This window comes from Limulus polyphemus, unplaced genomic scaffold, assembly GCF_000517525.1.
Source record: "Limulus polyphemus unplaced genomic scaffold, Limulus_polyphemus-2.1.2 Scaffold434, whole genome shotgun sequence".
Classification (NCBI taxonomy): Eukaryota; Metazoa; Arthropoda; class Merostomata; order Xiphosura; family Limulidae; genus Limulus; species Limulus polyphemus.
Genome location: NW_013666044.1, coordinates 202524 through 220485, shown reverse-complemented (window position 1 = coordinate 220485; position 17962 = coordinate 202524). Strand labels below are relative to the sequence as shown.

General features: G+C 33.1%; 1 protein-coding gene across 1 annotated transcript in view; it reads right to left on the bottom strand.

The window, feature by feature from the left end:
* The window catches only part of LOC106458242 (glucose-induced degradation protein 8 homolog), a 22645-nt gene continuing 4683 nt past the window's right edge, over window positions 1-17962 (bottom strand). Inside the window, exons 2-5 of the mRNA XM_013917718.2 lie at window positions 17018-17125; window positions 13861-14057; window positions 4877-5074; window positions 1-195 (exon numbers count right to left, since the gene is read on the bottom strand). Of these exons, the coding sequence (XP_013773172.1) occupies window positions 13-195; window positions 4877-5074; window positions 13861-14057; window positions 17018-17125 (686 nt within the window). The 3' untranslated portion in view covers window positions 1-12. The remainder of the gene's footprint in view (window positions 196-4876; window positions 5075-13860; window positions 14058-17017; window positions 17126-17962) is intronic.

Below are 17962 nucleotides of genomic sequence, written 5' to 3'. Positions count from 1 at the left end.
GTCACGGGAAATTCAATATTGCTTTGGGTCTTCTATGACTCCACGAGCAAGATCAGTCATTCGTGGGTACTTTATTTTCTTCTTGTCAAGTTCTTCTTGTCCCCAGAGTAGTAGTTTCAGCAGGTCAGCAAGTTTAGGTGTAGTGGAAGCTCTGTTTTCCATTTCAAGAATTGCTCCATTGATTTCACTAGCAATCTACAATAAAAAAATATAATGCCCTTCATTTAAACTGTTTTTCAATAACTACATTGGAATGTTCTTATTTATTTTACTACTTTAGTATTGAGTTTTAAAGGGGTCATTCCTAAGAGAAATTAAAAATATACTATCAAGTCCAACAGTAAATTTACAGCAGACTAACTTTAGATAATTTTGCTTGAACATATTTTTACTTTTGCATTTTGCATATATTAATCAGTAAAGATATTTGAAATTTTATACTGTCAAAATGATAAAAACCTCAACAAACCATACAGACCTTTTCTTATATAGTTTTAGTTCAATCAATGGTTTCAATATATCTAATAAAATACTGTAATTTATTTGTTTTTTACTGTATTTTTCTTATTTGCTTTGCTGCAACTGTTAAGCCCCAGTGCAAGGATAGTTGATATCCTACAACTAGTGCACATATTAACATGATGTGTGTTGCTCAACCGGACATTACATGTTAAAAACCAGTTTACTAAATTCCAGAGCTGCAACCTTGGTCTGTACTAGTTGATAGGAGACTGTTCTCCATTCCATTGAACATATGCCCTCATCTGCATTTCACAAGTTCTAGTAAACTGTGTTTTATAAATCTACAACTAGTGCACATATTAACATGATGTGTTATGATGTGTGTTGCTCAATGGGACATTACATGTTAAAAACCAGTTTACTAAATTCCAGAGCTGCAACCTTGGTCTGTACTAGTTGATAGGAGAGACTGTTCTCCATTCCATTGAACATATGCCCTCATCTGTATTTCACAAGTTCTAGTAAACTGTGTTTTATAAGTCTTGGTGATATATAGCAGAAGAGAAACTTCATCTTTTCGTTCAAAATTGATATTCTAAGTTATAGAAGTTTTGGTGCATTAAAGATTTCCATTTTCTATATAAATGTATTTGCCATGTTTCAAAGGTTCAGCTGCACTGTCACACACACACACACATACAACTTCTACTTGTCAAACAGCTGAGGTTCTACAAGTTTTGGTACTGCTCTGTCAGATATACACCTTTTTAGTATCTAACAGTCAATTTGCTGTGAGTTTTGATACACCACAGATTTGGACTTTGTGTATTTTGATGCCAAGTTTTACATTTCTAACAGCACAGTCAAATATACCAGAGCACAAATTATTCAGTATTACATCACATTTTGCAATACAAAAAATAACTACTCGAAAACCAAAGCCAGCTGCAAATATCCTATTCAAAAATCTCAGACTAAAATACAATATAATTGTTAAAACTTTAGTTTCAGTATAGAGTTATGGAACAGTGCTCTGTTTATAAGATGCTATATCATGCTTGTGCACCATCATGCATCAAGTGTTACTTCTAGAAACAAAAAACAAACAGGCTTTCCAATAGCAAGGCAAAAAAATGAACAAATACTTAACCATTTCTTTCACAGAACAATCTGAAAAAATTACAGTATCTTTCTAACAAATATTCTCAGTTGATATCTCAAGCAAACTAAGATCTTTTCACACAGAACGTGGCATTAAAAAAGATCTGAAAGGCCACATCAGTGCCACATGAAAAAGAAAGTTCATTTTAATAACAGTATACATAGTGGCAAACATCTACGTCCAGTAACTTGTAGAAATACTCTAGTCTGGTAACTGCTTGTTTAAAATCCTTGTTTAACAGTTTTTATTACTGAGTATTCAAATATGGTGATGAAAATTTAGGCATGGATGAAAAGTTACCCTTCTGTGGAGTTGCAGAAGTTCAAGGTAATAGCAGTGAAAAACTTGTTATCATGGTTATTTTTATTTGCTATCTTTCTTGTATGTTCACTAATTAAAAAATAAAATAAAAGTACTGTGGGAAAATTTTCTTCTTAACCTGTTTGAAAGCTCAAGGTTTATCTCGGTAAAATAGACAAGTACAACAAACAAGATCACATCCTAGATGGTTAATAATGATTGCTCAATTGCGTATTACAGTAACCCTCCCATTTACATCAAACCGATATAAAGTCCCTAAGAAATTAAGGAACAATATCTGAAAGACGTCTAGGCCTATGCTGCATCATGCCAACAGTAGATGCACTGCACAGGTATTTTTCCACTCCTGGGAGTCAGATCAAACCCAGCCTGCCCACATTTCCCACGGCCTCAGTTACATGTTGTCTGTCCTATCAGCCAGTATCGAGTGCGATATTCCCTGTGATTATTTTTGTGCCAAACTTTCCAAAACCCTTAAGCATGCATATTTTGTATTCATTTATTTATTTTCTATGTCTTTATGTTGCGTTAGATTAAGTTTGGGTGTCCTACAATTAGTCTCCTGGTCCTACCTTTATAGCACTAAGTCAATGGGAAAAAAGCAGCTGACTTACATCAATCCACCTAATGTTGTAATTTCTAGGAATGCATCCCCAAAGTAAATGAGAGAGTTACTGTACCTATTAAAATGCAAATGTTTTTATTTAGTCATTTAATCAGTAACCATGCTGTAAAGCAGCAAAAAAGCTTATTGTCAACTATTGTCCTTTTCAAATTAAGATGTTACTCAATTATTCTGAAACATTTGCCCAAGGTCATGTTTTTCTTATAATGAAATGGATAAACTATAGTTCCTATGTTTCAATGAAGTAATATGTATGCTTCTATATAATTTATCAAGAACCACAATAGTGTTTCATAATAGGGATCACAAGGAATTGCACAAAACCCTAATAAAACATTCGGGCAAAAAGCACCTTAAACAGTAAAGATTCAGTCCACACAACCTTTAAAACCTTTACTATTGACTGCTAAGGCTGTACACATACAAAAATACTGAAAAACTTCATGCATGTTAAACTTATAAGGAAGAGAAAATCCACTCAGAAGGGCCTATTTGTAATTCTTATTATTATTCTCTTGCCAGCCTACAACAAAAATGGCTTGGTATATTGCACCCAAACCTTTTGTAGAATACTCAATGATGTACCGCGAAGGTCATAGAGGTACTGAAAAGTTTATTTGTTTCTTCTATATTTTAAATATGCTAATAAACATCATAACTCTAGTTAAAATGATGTTATCATTACCTCTTGAAGTTTGCTTTCTTACAAATATCTGGTGTTCCTTAATAAAAGTTAAGTAAAGGGTGAAACAGGAATTATCAGCCAATAATAGATGAACATTAGATGACTGTATCATGTAGATATTCAGTGCTTTGTACACTATACAATCAGTGTCTTTAGGGAACCAACCCCTAAATTATGTATGAAGTGAAGGAGTAAAAAAAAAATCAATACACTTAGAAGTTTTTATTAATAATTATCAAGTAGATATTTTTTAGACTACATTACCAAATCAATACACACAACATTAAATTTTATTACAGATTTATAGAATAATTACTTTAAAAAACATAAAAGTTTATTTAAAGCAATGTTTTAGATGTACATGCTTTATTTGAAAAGGCTGCTTTTCTACTGCTAAAATTTTATATGTGCTTAATGGGGGCTGTGTCTTTGTCTAGGCATAAATTTGCCCATTGCGATGCATAATATATAGTTAATTTAATTACATAGACACTATAAATGCTCACTATATTCTCAAACAAATCTCCATGACAATCTCCAGTTGCAGCTTAACATTTTACATCTTGAACTAATGCGATCAAATAGTCAATAGTTACAATAAATCATCATGATCCATATCAACTAGCTACTATCTATGTTTATTATCATTACAATGTATAAAGTTAGCTACCATATCAAGTAATCCTTTGCTCATAGTTGACCATACAAAAAGCCAGCAAACAAGATAAATAAAAATTGTGAATTTAAAAACCTACAAATAGGAATTGTAAAAAAAGTAAGGAAACAAGGCTGGAGATACTGTAGACATTATTTACTCAAACTACAAATCCCTATTTTGACTTTTTCAAATGTAATTCAAGATAACAGCATGGAGCCAAAATAGGAGTTTGTAATTTGGGTAAATAATATCTAGAGTATCTCTGGCCTTGTTACCTTACTTTTTGTTTTATGATCCCTATTTGCAGGTTTATAAATTTCCAATTATTTATTTATCTTGAAGTAAATGATTATACTTTCAAATTAAATGTTGTTTTTTGTCTGTTACCACATTATTCAAATTTGATCTGTACAGTTACTGCACCAAAAGCTGAAATCATCATCTATATGGTCATTCACACACTGCTGTGTGTGAATAATCAGTGTGTACATAAAATTTTCATCAGTAAGCAAATGAAGTAAATTGCTATGCTCCATTATACATGTGCAATAACTTAAAATTATTTCCAATGTAAAAGCAGCAATTTGTTTTATAAAATTATATTTTTTTATTTCATTAGTCATCGTTTTTGCATTAGCAGTTTAGCACTATAAAAAAATCATCTTTTTTTTTGCTGAAAAATGCACACAAGATTATAAACTGACACTTACAGATTTTTCTCTAAACAAATAAGAAGTGTTACTTTGCATGGATTTAATTGTTCTAATGTATGATATTGTACCTGATGTTAATAAACTTTCAACCAAAATACTCAGCATCTACAAAACTACATTATACTGTACAATCATTTTACATCTAACTGAATGCCAGTCTCAAGACTGGTATACTACAACGTCTAAAAACTGCTAGCAGTATAAAATCTTTGTTCTTAAGTTTGATTTAGCCTATACTAGTCACTTCTACCTTTTGCCTGTGAGAAGGATGTAATAAGTCTCCAAAAGGAGATTTCTCCGGTTCATCAAATGCAAGTAAAGCTAGCGTCCTCTCTAATTCAATCAGTACCTCTTGATTCTCCTCTCCTCTCTCGGCAAGTTGTTCTTGAGCATATTTTAATGCTTCTTCCGTATTTTTTCCACGAATCAACTCTATAAGATGTTGTTGCTAAAAGCAAATAAGTCAGATTCTTATATGACACTTTTGGATCTCAAACTCTTTTTTTTTATCAGCAATATATTCATTCTGTTTAAAATTACTCCAGAACTCAAATTAAATTTACTCCTGATTAAAAGAAAAAAACAGTCATGATACTATCTGATGATGTAAGGAGTTTTACAGTAGCCTATGGAAACTTTTACTGAAACCTAAAATAAACTTGCTGATAGAAAAACAAAACAAAAGTAAATGCATCAAATACACACCATGTTATACACTGAAGAAAAAAAATTAAAAGACATAAAAAATAATAAAAATTGAAAATGAAAAAACTTCTAATTTTTGGACACCATTAGAAAAGTAACAGGAAACAAACAGTGTAGAGCTGGGTGATTAGAGAAAATTGCTAACTGATTAATCATCAGACTCATTAACAGATTAAATTCAACGTTATAATTTTCCTATACTGAAAATGTATTTGTGATAGGTACTTACCTCTACTCACATAAATAGCTATTCTCATTCAGTGCTGCCCTCTATATGTAAAACATTTTTTATGCATGCCACAAGCCTATTTTTCTCCTCCATTGGAATTGACTAATTCCAATGCACCTCTCATGCAAATCATCATGCAACAACCCTGCACTAATAAGAGTGTGACATACTCTCACTACGCATGTGACTCCCTCTATTCAATTCTACCTAACTATCACTTTGAGTTTTGGCATAAAATGGAAGCACCAGTTTTCGGTGGGGAGGAAGGGTGGGAGGAGGTAAGTACCCATCAAAAATACATTTTCAGTACAGGAAAATTATAACTTCCAATACAGTATATTACTCCTGCTTATATAAATAGCCAGAATCCCACATTGAATAGGTGGAGGGACCGGTGTGAGGGTAAGAAAGAAGCATCCTTCGAAAGCGTCCAAAGGACACTCCCTAAAATAAGATAGTCAAATTTATAGATCTGATGAGGGAGAACACACAACATCTGAACCAGGTATACTCTTCGCCTACCATAGAAAGATATTGCATATATGGGCAGAAAACAGAGGAGCAGATCCAGCTGGGAGAGAACTATGGCCAGAAAGTGATCTGAACAATGCAATATGAAACTCAATCCCAGAAACTATAAAAGTGGGTAAAATGAAAAGGATGTGCCCTAGATGTAGGGTGGCTATGGCGTGCAGGATCGTACACACAGCAAGTCAACTACATCAAAAACCCATGCCACTGGGAACCAACATCCATGCGAGGGTAGTATGAGGATCATGCCATCAGTCAGTTAACTACAATCCAAAACCCAGGACACAGGGAACCAACATCCATGTGGGGGTAGGAAAGAGGATCATACCAGTAGCAAGTCAACTACAATCCCATCTTCGTCTCAAATTCATGCGACTGGAGAAAATCTAGTACCCCCCAACTCATGAACGAGGCACGTGTGAATATGATAAATTGATAGATTGATCCAGGAACCTGACATCAGGTATCAAAAGGGTATCTGCATAATGTAAGCCATCTCCCTCAAAAGTGACATTGACTGGAATCATCCCAAGTGCATTAACATCCTTAGAATAAGAAACAGTGAGGGATAGCAGAAGGGGAAGAACTGTAACAATCCACAGTTACCTCCACTGTGACCCACAGCACTGATGGAGTATAAATGAGGGAGAAATATAGACATCTGTAATACATGTATGAAGACTTATGTTGATTGGTTCAACTCTAAATTCAAAACCCAGCCACTGGGAACTGACATCCACATGGGGGTAGGATAAGGGATCCAATCAAATGAGTGAACTGCAATTTTGATGTCTCACTCCCACTTGTTTTTATGTTTCATATTGGAGGATGTCATGTCATCTACACCAGCAGAACACAACCACTCTACTCTCAACTAAATTATTTTATAATAATTTCTATATGTTGTTTGTATTACATTAACCCATTCAGGAGGATGCCTCCACAGTCCACCACTAGCTTGGAACTGGAAAGTGGTACGGCCTCTCACACTCCACTAGAAGAAAAGGAGGGTAAAAACAAGGTGGAGAGTCCAGAGGAATGACAACAACTGAGACAGTTAGAGGCAGACCCTACCGATTTATTTAACACAAGGCATGGCAAGGATGGGCAGCTACCCCCTTCTGCTTTATCCATGGTGTGTACGGTCTGGAATGGGCCAACTCATGAAGCAATTTCAATGCAAGAAGGATAAACCTACAAGCAATCTTGTGGAAAACCCCATCTCTGCAATGTGCATTGCGTGACCATGGAATTATAATAGGCAATTCAACATGGCTTGACAATGTGGGTTTGAACAGTTAAAGAATACTCACCATAGAGCAGGATCCGGACAATGAGTAATAATAATAAAAAGGGAAATAAGGACCCTAAAAAGATAACTTACATAGTCAAAGTCTCACTGAAGTCTGAAGAATGGATACAGGCAGAAGATAATAGCCAGAAAAGGAAGAAATAGCGATCATATGCAAACAGTAAGAGACAAACGTATTAAGAGTAGTCCACATGCCCAATTGAAGAATTTCCTCCAATTGACAACGTAGATGAGATGCCAGAGAAAAGGTAAAGTGTCAAATCTGATGAGAAGACACCTGGAACAAAGTACAGGAGGAAGATGATAAAGAGGAATAAGTCGATCAAATCAAAAGCCAAACCCAATTGGTGAAGGTGGAAGGAGAAAGATCACAAACAGAGGATGGCTGCCAAGGAATAAAGAGACAGGAATGGGTAACATGGAAGTAAGCCATGCAGGCAATATAACAGCGAAAAGTACGTACAGGACATAGAAGTCTATCTGGATCAGGCCTAGGAAATGGAAGAAAGGGAAATCAGAAAAAAGGAGGAGTTATGTTCCCTAGCCATCGAATTTTTGGGGAGGAAAGAATGATCCAGATAAAGGAGAATATGTGTAGGATGCTAAAGAGTATGTAAAACATCAATGGCAAATAAATCAGACCTCCAACATCCACAGACTAAGAGGAGAAGGAAATAAGTCTTAAGGGGAAAATGGTTCAAAAGGAGGCAGAGAGAGGCAGTGAAGGACCACATTAACATCCCAGTCAGGAAGGGTAGCCTGCTGTGGTGGAGGACAAATCTGGAAGGACTGCATCAATAGGGAAAGGGTAGGAGAGGTAAACACCCTATTGTGTCGGGAAAATGAAAGGTGTGGAACAAGGCAGCCCAATAACCCAACATCAAAGAGACAGAAGACTTCAGACTGAAAAGCTAAGTAAGAAAATCTGCAATATGAGAAACAGTGGGTCGATGAGTGGAAAACCCTCGACCCAGAGAACAACACTAGAAAACGTTCCAACTATATTGATAAACTTCCATGGAGGAAGGATGAGTGGAATGAACCATAAATGAAGCTACTCACTGGGACAAGCAGATCTCGCCAAGGACCAGATAAAAAAATAGGCATGAAAATGGAGGACACGAAGAGCTGGTTGAAGCACCATTGGCTGAGGTTGACAAAGAAAGGAGGGAGACACAGAAAGAGATAATGGATGGGTAAGTTGGAGCTGGAGAAGCTGCAGAAACCATGACTGAGCCAGTCAGTAAGGAGCAATCAGAAGGAGTGGTATGGATGATCGAAATCACCCAGTGAAGAATTCGAATGGGAGGATAAACATATAGGTATTTGTTGGTCCAATCCTGGCTGAAAGCATTGATTACTATCAATTCAATACTTTTGATGAAGTTTTTAAGTACCAATCTGACAGTGAAAATATAAAAAACTAATATTTTTTCTCTGTAATCTCTGTTTCTTACATTTTCACATAACTCAAAATATAATATTTTATTTCCAAGATTCAGGATTAAAATATATATGGGCATCCTGCCTGTAGAACATAGGTGAGGAACAATGTTCTAATGAATTTATTAAAATCTTTATCAGGTCCTGATGAAGATTTATGCAAGTGTTTTGGAATGTTGTCCTTTACACATGTTTATCCAGGAAGACCGCCCATAAAATATCTATTTTACCCCACATATCCAGTTTCACCTATATAAAATCCATAACTGGAAAAATGCAAAAGTCCAAGTAAGTGACATTGAGAGTCTAACAGTTCATAATTTACATGCTATTTTTTTAGAATTATTAAGATTAGTTAGTGTAGGTTTTTATTTACTGTACAGATCAATGTTACATGAACAGGAGCCACAAGATGATAAACCTTTCCTGTATCTTAACAAAAAACAAAAACGAAGAAGAGATGAGTCCCTCCGACCTTAAAAAATTTGGTCATTAAAGGGTTGAAAAAATCAAATGTGGAGCTTTTAGCAAAGCAAACATCTACTTAAGCAACACCTAAAATAAAGAAGTAGGTAATAAGTTATTTAAATGGATGGAAGGTTGGTTGGGAAAAAGCATAAAGTTATTTTTAATGAAGTTCAGTTTAATTGGACTAATATTATGAGTAGTGTGCCATAAGGAGCTTTGTTTGACCCAATGTTATTCCCAATTCACTTTAATGGTATCAACATTAGTTAAGTTTACCAATGATATAAAAACCACAGGTTGGGTTGGTTGTAATGATTTTAAGAAGAGAAATATATAGTAGCAGATGACATATAATTATGATAAAAGTGTAAGGATATGCATAAAGGCTATCACAGTATAAATTATAAATGCAATTTAAATGGCAATCCTATAATTATGTGGATGAGGGATGAAACGACTCTTAAGCCATAAAGATAGTTTTTTATTACAAATGGTAAACTAACAGAATGTTAAATTTTAATATATTCAGGAATATTGACTACAAGTCTAAAGAGGGTTTCATTGTACAAGTCACTAGATAGTCCTCATTTTGTGAGAAGTTTTAGCCCGTTATCATATGAAACAAGAGGATATTGAGTTGTTAGAAAGGTTCAAAGGAGGATGATTCTGGGAACAAATTGATTGTCATATGACAGTGTGAGATTTGTTAACTTGTTTTCTCTTGAAACAACAAGAGTCAGATGGTCTTGATAATCTATTCAAAATTGTTAAGATTAAAGTATCACATTTTTTGTGCTGAATTCTGTCGGCAGTATTAAAGACAAAAATTTAAGATTTGGAAAGGTCAAACACATCTTCAATTGAGGCACTTTTTTTTCTTCAACATGGAGGTAAATCTATGGATCAAATTCCTATCTAGAGTGATAGGGGCTGCAACTTTAAAGAAGTTTAAGCAAAGGGTTGTGGAATACCTGGGGAATCAGGGCTAGTGAGTACTCTTCTATTTGTTGAGTGATGCTGGAAGACAGGATGTCTTTCACTATTTATCTGTTTGTTGAATTTCGCAAAGATATTCGAGGGCTATCTGTGCTAGCCATCCTTATTTTGGAAGTGAAAGACTAGAGGGAAAGCAACTAGTCAACAACCACCCACTGCCAACTCTTGATCTACTCTTTACCAATGGATAGTGGAATTGGCCATCACATTATAATGCTCTCTCAGCTGAAAGGATGACCATGTTTGATAACAGGATTTGAACCTGCAATCCACCGAATGCAAGTTGAATACCCTAACCACCAATCCAATGGCATTCATGGGTTAAAAGACTCTTTGATGCCTCATAGTTTATAATTATCTTGTTTATCATTTTTCCAAAAGGAAGCCAGTAAGAAAACCTAGGAGTTAATTTTTCATCTCTTTTTGGTTTTTCACACATATTCTAATTTTTAATTTGCTTTAAATTAATTTGTGCAAAATTGATGTTCAATTTATTTCTCAGTTACGGTTTTACTGACAAGATTCTCAAGGTTATTTCAAAATTTCATATGCACCACAGCAACTTTTTAAGTAATCTTAATTTTATTTAAAATGTAAAGTGTGAAAGGTCTGTTGTCAGTAGCTTGTGAATATTTATTGTTCAAAGTTTACAGTTTCCTCAATTTTAAGTGTTAACCTTTTGTAACCAATATATTATTAAAATGTTAATTATATATAAATGTCTAGTAATCCAAATATTCAATAATATTGGTGGACAAATACAGAAAAAACTGACCCACTTCAATATTATTATTTTTATGTATACTTAGTCAAAGCTAAGTCAAAATGTGCTAATGTACATTGTCCTTAGATGATGATGTAACTGATATAATCTAAAGTGTTCTTTTACATAGATGGCTAAATAATTCATCATATATACATTCACTGTTCTTCAAAGTGACTGGCCTACTAAGAAATATATTTAAAATGAGCAATACATATCTGGTTAGTTTCTTTATTCAATTCCTAATCTATATTTTCTTCTTTACATTCATCACAACATTATAATGTCATTGCATGATACCCTGAAATATTTATTCCTCAATATGACAGTGAAAATTTTAAAAATTTATTGCCATGCTTTTTTCCTTATGTAATCTCTATTTATTACATTTTCACATAACTCAAAATAAAAATTACATTATTTCCAGAATTTGGAATTAATATAACCAAAATTATAATAAGAGATACAAGAAAATTTTAAAGTGTATATGTTTTTAATTTTTCTGTTATATATACTTTAAAGAATACCTTATAATGTAATTATGCAAGTCCTTTTATTGTGCCACATGCATTAGTGTATGTGTATAGACACACACCCAGAAGCCAAAATATTAGAAATCCCTACCTACAGAATAGATCAGTCTCACTTTGTCTTTATTCAAAAAATGTATTTACATGCCCGAAAAATAAAACCACCAGGAGTCTATAAACACAGGTGGTAAATTGTATGAAGAGCAACTGTTACTATAATTGGACAGATGAAAGATATAGCAAGCTTTTAACATGGTGTTATTGTTTGGGCTTGATTGGCAGATGCTTAAATTGCAAGGACAGTTGAGCTGACTGGCAAATCAAAGGTCACTGCATTCCAAATCTAAACTATGTGGTTATCAGATCACAAAGCTTTGTCTAATGAGAGAGAGCTATGGAACAGGGATAAGAGGATTGTTCAGGCTAACATACATTCAACTGTGCAAGAATTGGCAGACAGCTTTAACAGTGGTCCAGGAACTTTAATTTCCATCTCAACATTGTGTAGGGAGTTATGTAAAATTAACTTTGGTGAGCATTTCCCTTACAAAAACCACTTATCTCTGCCAAAAAATTATAATAAACATTTCCAGTGGTGTCTAGATTACTATATTGGATCATTTCCCAATAGGAATACATAATGGGATCAGATGAGTCACACTTTACTTTATTCTGTAATGATGGCAGGGTTAGATTTTGTGACAACCTAATAAAGCTACTGACTATTCTGAATAGTCTTCACTGTACAATGTTTTGGAGTTGTGTAACATTGTGGGACTTACTTACATGGTATTAACTTGGTTCCCTGATTCCTTGGAATGGTCATATCTCTGTTTATGAACATTTGACCACCATAACTCACAAAGTACAATCTGTATAGCTCTACTTTTACCCAAATGAATGACAAAGCCATCAGCCAGAAAGTTAAAATCATTTGTGACTGGTTCACTGAGCATGATAAAGACTTCCAACATATATCCTGGCCTGCACAATCCCTTGACTTCAATTTTATCAAAAATCTATGGTAAGTTTTAGAATGAGTTATCCACAGATACAGTCCACAACCATCAACCCTACCTGAATTGTGAATGATATTAAGGAACGAAACAAGATTGATGCATATACCTCACAGACACTAGTGGAGTCAATATCAAATTGTATCCAGGCCATAATCAGGATACATAGTGGCTCAATATGTCATCAGGTTGAGGTTTCTAGCATTTTCGCTAGTGAGAGTATATAATGAATATTTTGTAGTTTAACTTTTCAGCAAATACACTTCAAATTTAAATTTATTTACAAAGTTTAAAATTACCTTGTTAGTGATACTGTGTCTAATATACTGTAATAACAAATACATATATTCTGCTCTTAGTGAATTACAAAGTACATCAACAGTATTTATAAAGCAATAAAAGTAGATTTATTAATTTTTTCCCCAAAATTAGTAAACTGAGAGGAAGAGTGAAAACTCATACACACTGGGCAGAGGGTTTATTTAACTAAACTACTGAGAATGGACTGGATTTGAACCTACTATTGTGCTTTCCATGGGAAAACTGAGGGATAATACCTTTCTGGTCTTAGTTTTAATTTCTTTGCAGTTTCTAAGTTCATGCTGAAAAATGATTGAAATACGTACAAAAAAATAATGCATGGAACAGTATGTAACTGTGGTGAAAATATATGCAGCAGAAAAAGACCGGCAGTTAAGAATAAAGTTCAACTAACACAAAGATGAGGTTTTGATAAAGAAAATAAACTTCTGACACTGCAGAAAATGTCAGATTATTTAAAAACTGCAATAAATGAATAAATGGTGAAGAACCTGAAACTATTAAGAAACCCTGTATACTGAAAACTTAAAAAAATACCCCTCATCCAGGATCAAGGAACATAAATACAATCTACATTTCCATGATCTGTGGAAAACAAAACCATGCACATTCCAGGATGTCTTGATCTATGGATGTGATTATTGTACAAGAGAACTCCATTACACCTGTGTAATTTTTTATAATATCATACATCAATAGATTAAGTTGAACCAAAGCTAAACTAAATTATTATGCATACAAGATGTTCTTACAAATGCCAGTCAACCAAGAATAAGTTTGCATTAACTCGAAAAATAAAAACAACTACAATTTTTGCTATTTGATAAAACTTCTCCACTAAAACTCAGGCTAATATACACCCCCCCCAAATGGAAAACTATATCAAAGTACTTATTTATTATTATTCTAGTATTACAAACCTGTAAATGGAAAAATAGATATCTGTTGTTGTCCAAAAGTTCAGGATGAAGATTATTCACCATGGCAATAGCCTCCTGAATTTTACCACTTTGTATTGCATCACGAATTTTAATTCTTTCATCTAGGGTATCCAAATCCACTACTGGGCTGATTCCAGATTCTATACGAAATTTTTCTGCTGCTTCTTTAAATCCCTCTTGAAATAAATTAGGAATAATACTTTCAATAAATATTTAGTTTTACAAAATAAACTTGCATACAGAGCAAAATAATACCTGGTATCATATGATATAATTTTAATGTAAATTTAGCCTTTAATAACACAAACAGACAATATATCATGCACATAAGAGTAAAAATAGTATTTTGATAAACATGCAATTATGATGATATGTTCACATTTCATTGTCTATCCTAAACACTCAGAACCCTGTAAGCTAAGTTCTGAAATGTAACTTAGATAATAAAGTCAAAACCACAAAGTTCCATTACAACATTTATGTTTTACAGGTTCTTCTCATTTTCTTAATCTCTTATACTAAAAGTATAGTTTTAAAATTTTGACACACATACATAACATATTCATAAACCTGACACTGACAAGTTAGATTTGTTTGATTATGGTGAAGCACAAAGCTATACAATGGGCTATTTGTGCTCTGCCCACCACGAGTATCAAAACCAGGTTCCTAGCGTTGTAAGTCCGCAGACATACAGCTGTGCTACTGGGGGGGGGTGACAAGTTAGAAATTAAAATTATAAATATAAATGTACCAGCAGCAATTTAACTTATTTGCTTTTCATTAAATATCTGCAACTTAATATAGAACTGTAGATGAGAAAGTAAAGGCCAGACTACAGTTTGAGAAACACGGTTAATAGGTAGAAACCTATTATGTCTTCTAAGTAACCAGCATGTTACTGAATTGCAGGAAAAAGTCCATTAAAAAGCAAATAAATAAATCCCTAATTTTTATTAATCAAATCATATAAATCAAAAGTAATCTGAAAAGTTAGCCTTAAAAACTAAGAAAAAAACATCATTATCCAAAGCCTCACTAAACACTCCCATCATCTTATCACATTCATGGTTTAGTAATGCTAATCTCCATTCCTCCAACCTTTACTACAACTGTACTGTAGGAAGTTTGCATGTCTTGAGTCTATTATCTGAACTATCTTCCGTGTTCTTCTTAACACCACCTCTTACATCTATCACTAGACTCTCTTTTAATGGTCAGTCTGCTTAATTTAGATTTCCACTGGATAATAATATTCACTTAAACAATTAAATTCATATTCCCACTTTATTTATGAATTTTTGACATTCAGATCCACTTACTCACTTTAACTTTAAAATGCCTGTATGTCTCCATTTGATCCATCTGTTTTACAGTTTGTTTTTATTGTATTACAAAACAACTACTGGAAAAGAAATAGATTGAAACTTGAAATAAACTTTACTCATGTTATGTCATTTAACAATATCTTATTTTGTATATGTAATATCTGTACAAATTTTCTAAAGATTTCATTGTAATATGTTTCTTATAAGAAACAATTAAAAATGCTTATCTTTGTCTATTTTAATTTCTGATTTTTATGCCTCCATAGATTTTTTTAACATTTCCCATTAAAGTTTTTACTTTATAAAACTAAATTTTAGCTTTGGTTTATATGTCAAAAACACTGCCCACAGATTCACCTTGTTTACAACCATTGGTATACACAAAAATAACTTTTCACCATATCAAAATTACCAGCAAGCCAACACTATTTTTCAAATGTTATTCAGAAGATTGTATTTAATATGTGTAATAAGTTTTAAACCCAATATATACAAGTAAAAAAAACTTTTCAAAAAAGGAAGTAAATGTAGGGATGGCTAATATCAATCCTTCAAAGATAATGCAAACAAGACAGTAGCAAAGTATCACTTGGTTCCAATTTCATCATGATTTTCTGATCAACTAGATGCCACATTGGCTTATACAATTTAAAGTAACAGAAAAAGGGCTTTCATAACATGTTTAGATCACTAGTCTATGAGTTCTCAAAGTTGAGATATAGACAATTATATCACACCATGACAACTGAGATTGAGAAACACTAATTGGATAAAAATCAATAAAATTACACTTATATTGAAGTTTCAAGGTTCAAATTAGTTATATTTTGTTCCAAACTACTATGACTTTCCTCCTAGGAAGCTTAGAGTGTAAAATTATCTGAAAATTTTTTTTTATGAAATTCACAAACACTAATGTTTCATTTAGAGCATGCTGAAACCAAACCAAAATCAGTATCTCAAATTTGTTAAAATTTTAATGTATAAAATCAATTAAACTTTTTTATTGAATAAATTTCAACTATGAAATCTTTTCTGTTTGTGGATGAAGAAATACAAATATCTTGTCAGCAATGTTTTAATTCAATGATGCAATTTTGCCCTCTGGGGAAGAGTGGACCCAACTGGGCCTCCAGAGGTTTAAATTATCTTAGAAATACAGCTCCAAGTGAATAGTACTACTATTAACACTTTTTTACTTTCAGTTTGTCTTTTGTTATTCTTTTTAAATATCCTAACCTCCCCCTCCCCTCTCTCTTGTATAAAAGGGCCCTAATCACATGTATGTTTTTACATCTCATAAACAGTGTTTTGAGGGATTTCCTTGATGACCAATTTCTACATGTACACATAGCAACAAGTATTCATATAGCACTCCACAGACTCCATATGGGAATACCCCATACAAACACTTAAAGACACAGGGACAATTTGCCAAATTATACAGTTGAACAATACTAGTTCTGTTAAATTAAAAAAAATCTTAAATACAGATTTATCCTTTATTTCAAATTTTTACAACATAGCACATATAAAAAAAAAATGGTTTTCTTCCACAATAAAAAAACATGTAAAACAATAATTAAAACTTTTTATTACAATAATACACACACTGTAACATAATTGCCAATGTATATGAAAGTTTATAATCAGTTTTCATTACCCTAGTTCATTACAAAAGTCTTTTGTAAATTTTCTTCATATATCATTTAAATGACTCGTTCAAAGTCTACTTTAGTAATTTTTGATTACAGAATATGACTTATCAAAAAATGTGTAGATACAAATAAACTGAGGATGCAACTCACCTGTTTCTAAGTAGTCCATTATTAGACGATTCATGTCGGCTCGTTGTATGTGTAGACCTTCTAACTTTTGCAACCACTCTTCTTTTGTTATGTCATCTGGTTTTTCTCCTGAGATTCAAAGGTACAATAAGATTACAACATCGGATTTTTAAAAAACATAAATAAATGCACCTTATTTGTGAATCAATACTATTCATTTTGTGAATTACATTGTGTCCAGTTTCTTTATTTCTCAGTCTCAGTTATTCAGAGATTTAGCATATTATTCTGTAATAAATATCCTTATTGAATCTCTTGTTATTGTTTGACCAGTCTTGTAGCTCTACAGTTAACTTAATTGTACCTGAACATACTGCATCAATGCAATATAACAGGGGAATTACTTGCTATGAAACAAAGAGGGCAGTTGCTTTTCCAACCTTGGTTTGAAATCATTATATGTCTATATATGCATCTAATAAAAACCCTTAGGTGTAAAAAAAAAAAGAGCAATCAAAAAAGGATTGAGCATGCGAGTTAGAGGAGGAATGAAATCAAAATTGGCGGCCAAACTGGTGGCTACATTTATAGCATTGATAGATATTTTATAGCAAATATTCATTCATTAGTTAGCTAGGTCACATGTTTTGTTTTACCCACAATCATGTCCCATGCTGAACAAAAAATGCAGCCTGGCTAATTAATGAATGAATAGTAGCTATAAAATTCTTATCAATGCTATAAGTGTAGCCACCAGTTTGGCTGCCAATTTTGATTTCATTCCTTTAAGCCACATACTCAATCCTTTTTCTCACACTCAAAGTGTTTTTATTTAGATATAGTAACTTTCAGTCAATACACTAACAAACCACAACAGGTAAGAAAGTAACACTCGATAATAACCAACATTAGCTTTAGGATCACAACCCTATTAATCGGAACAGACCTATAATTTACAGAACCAAC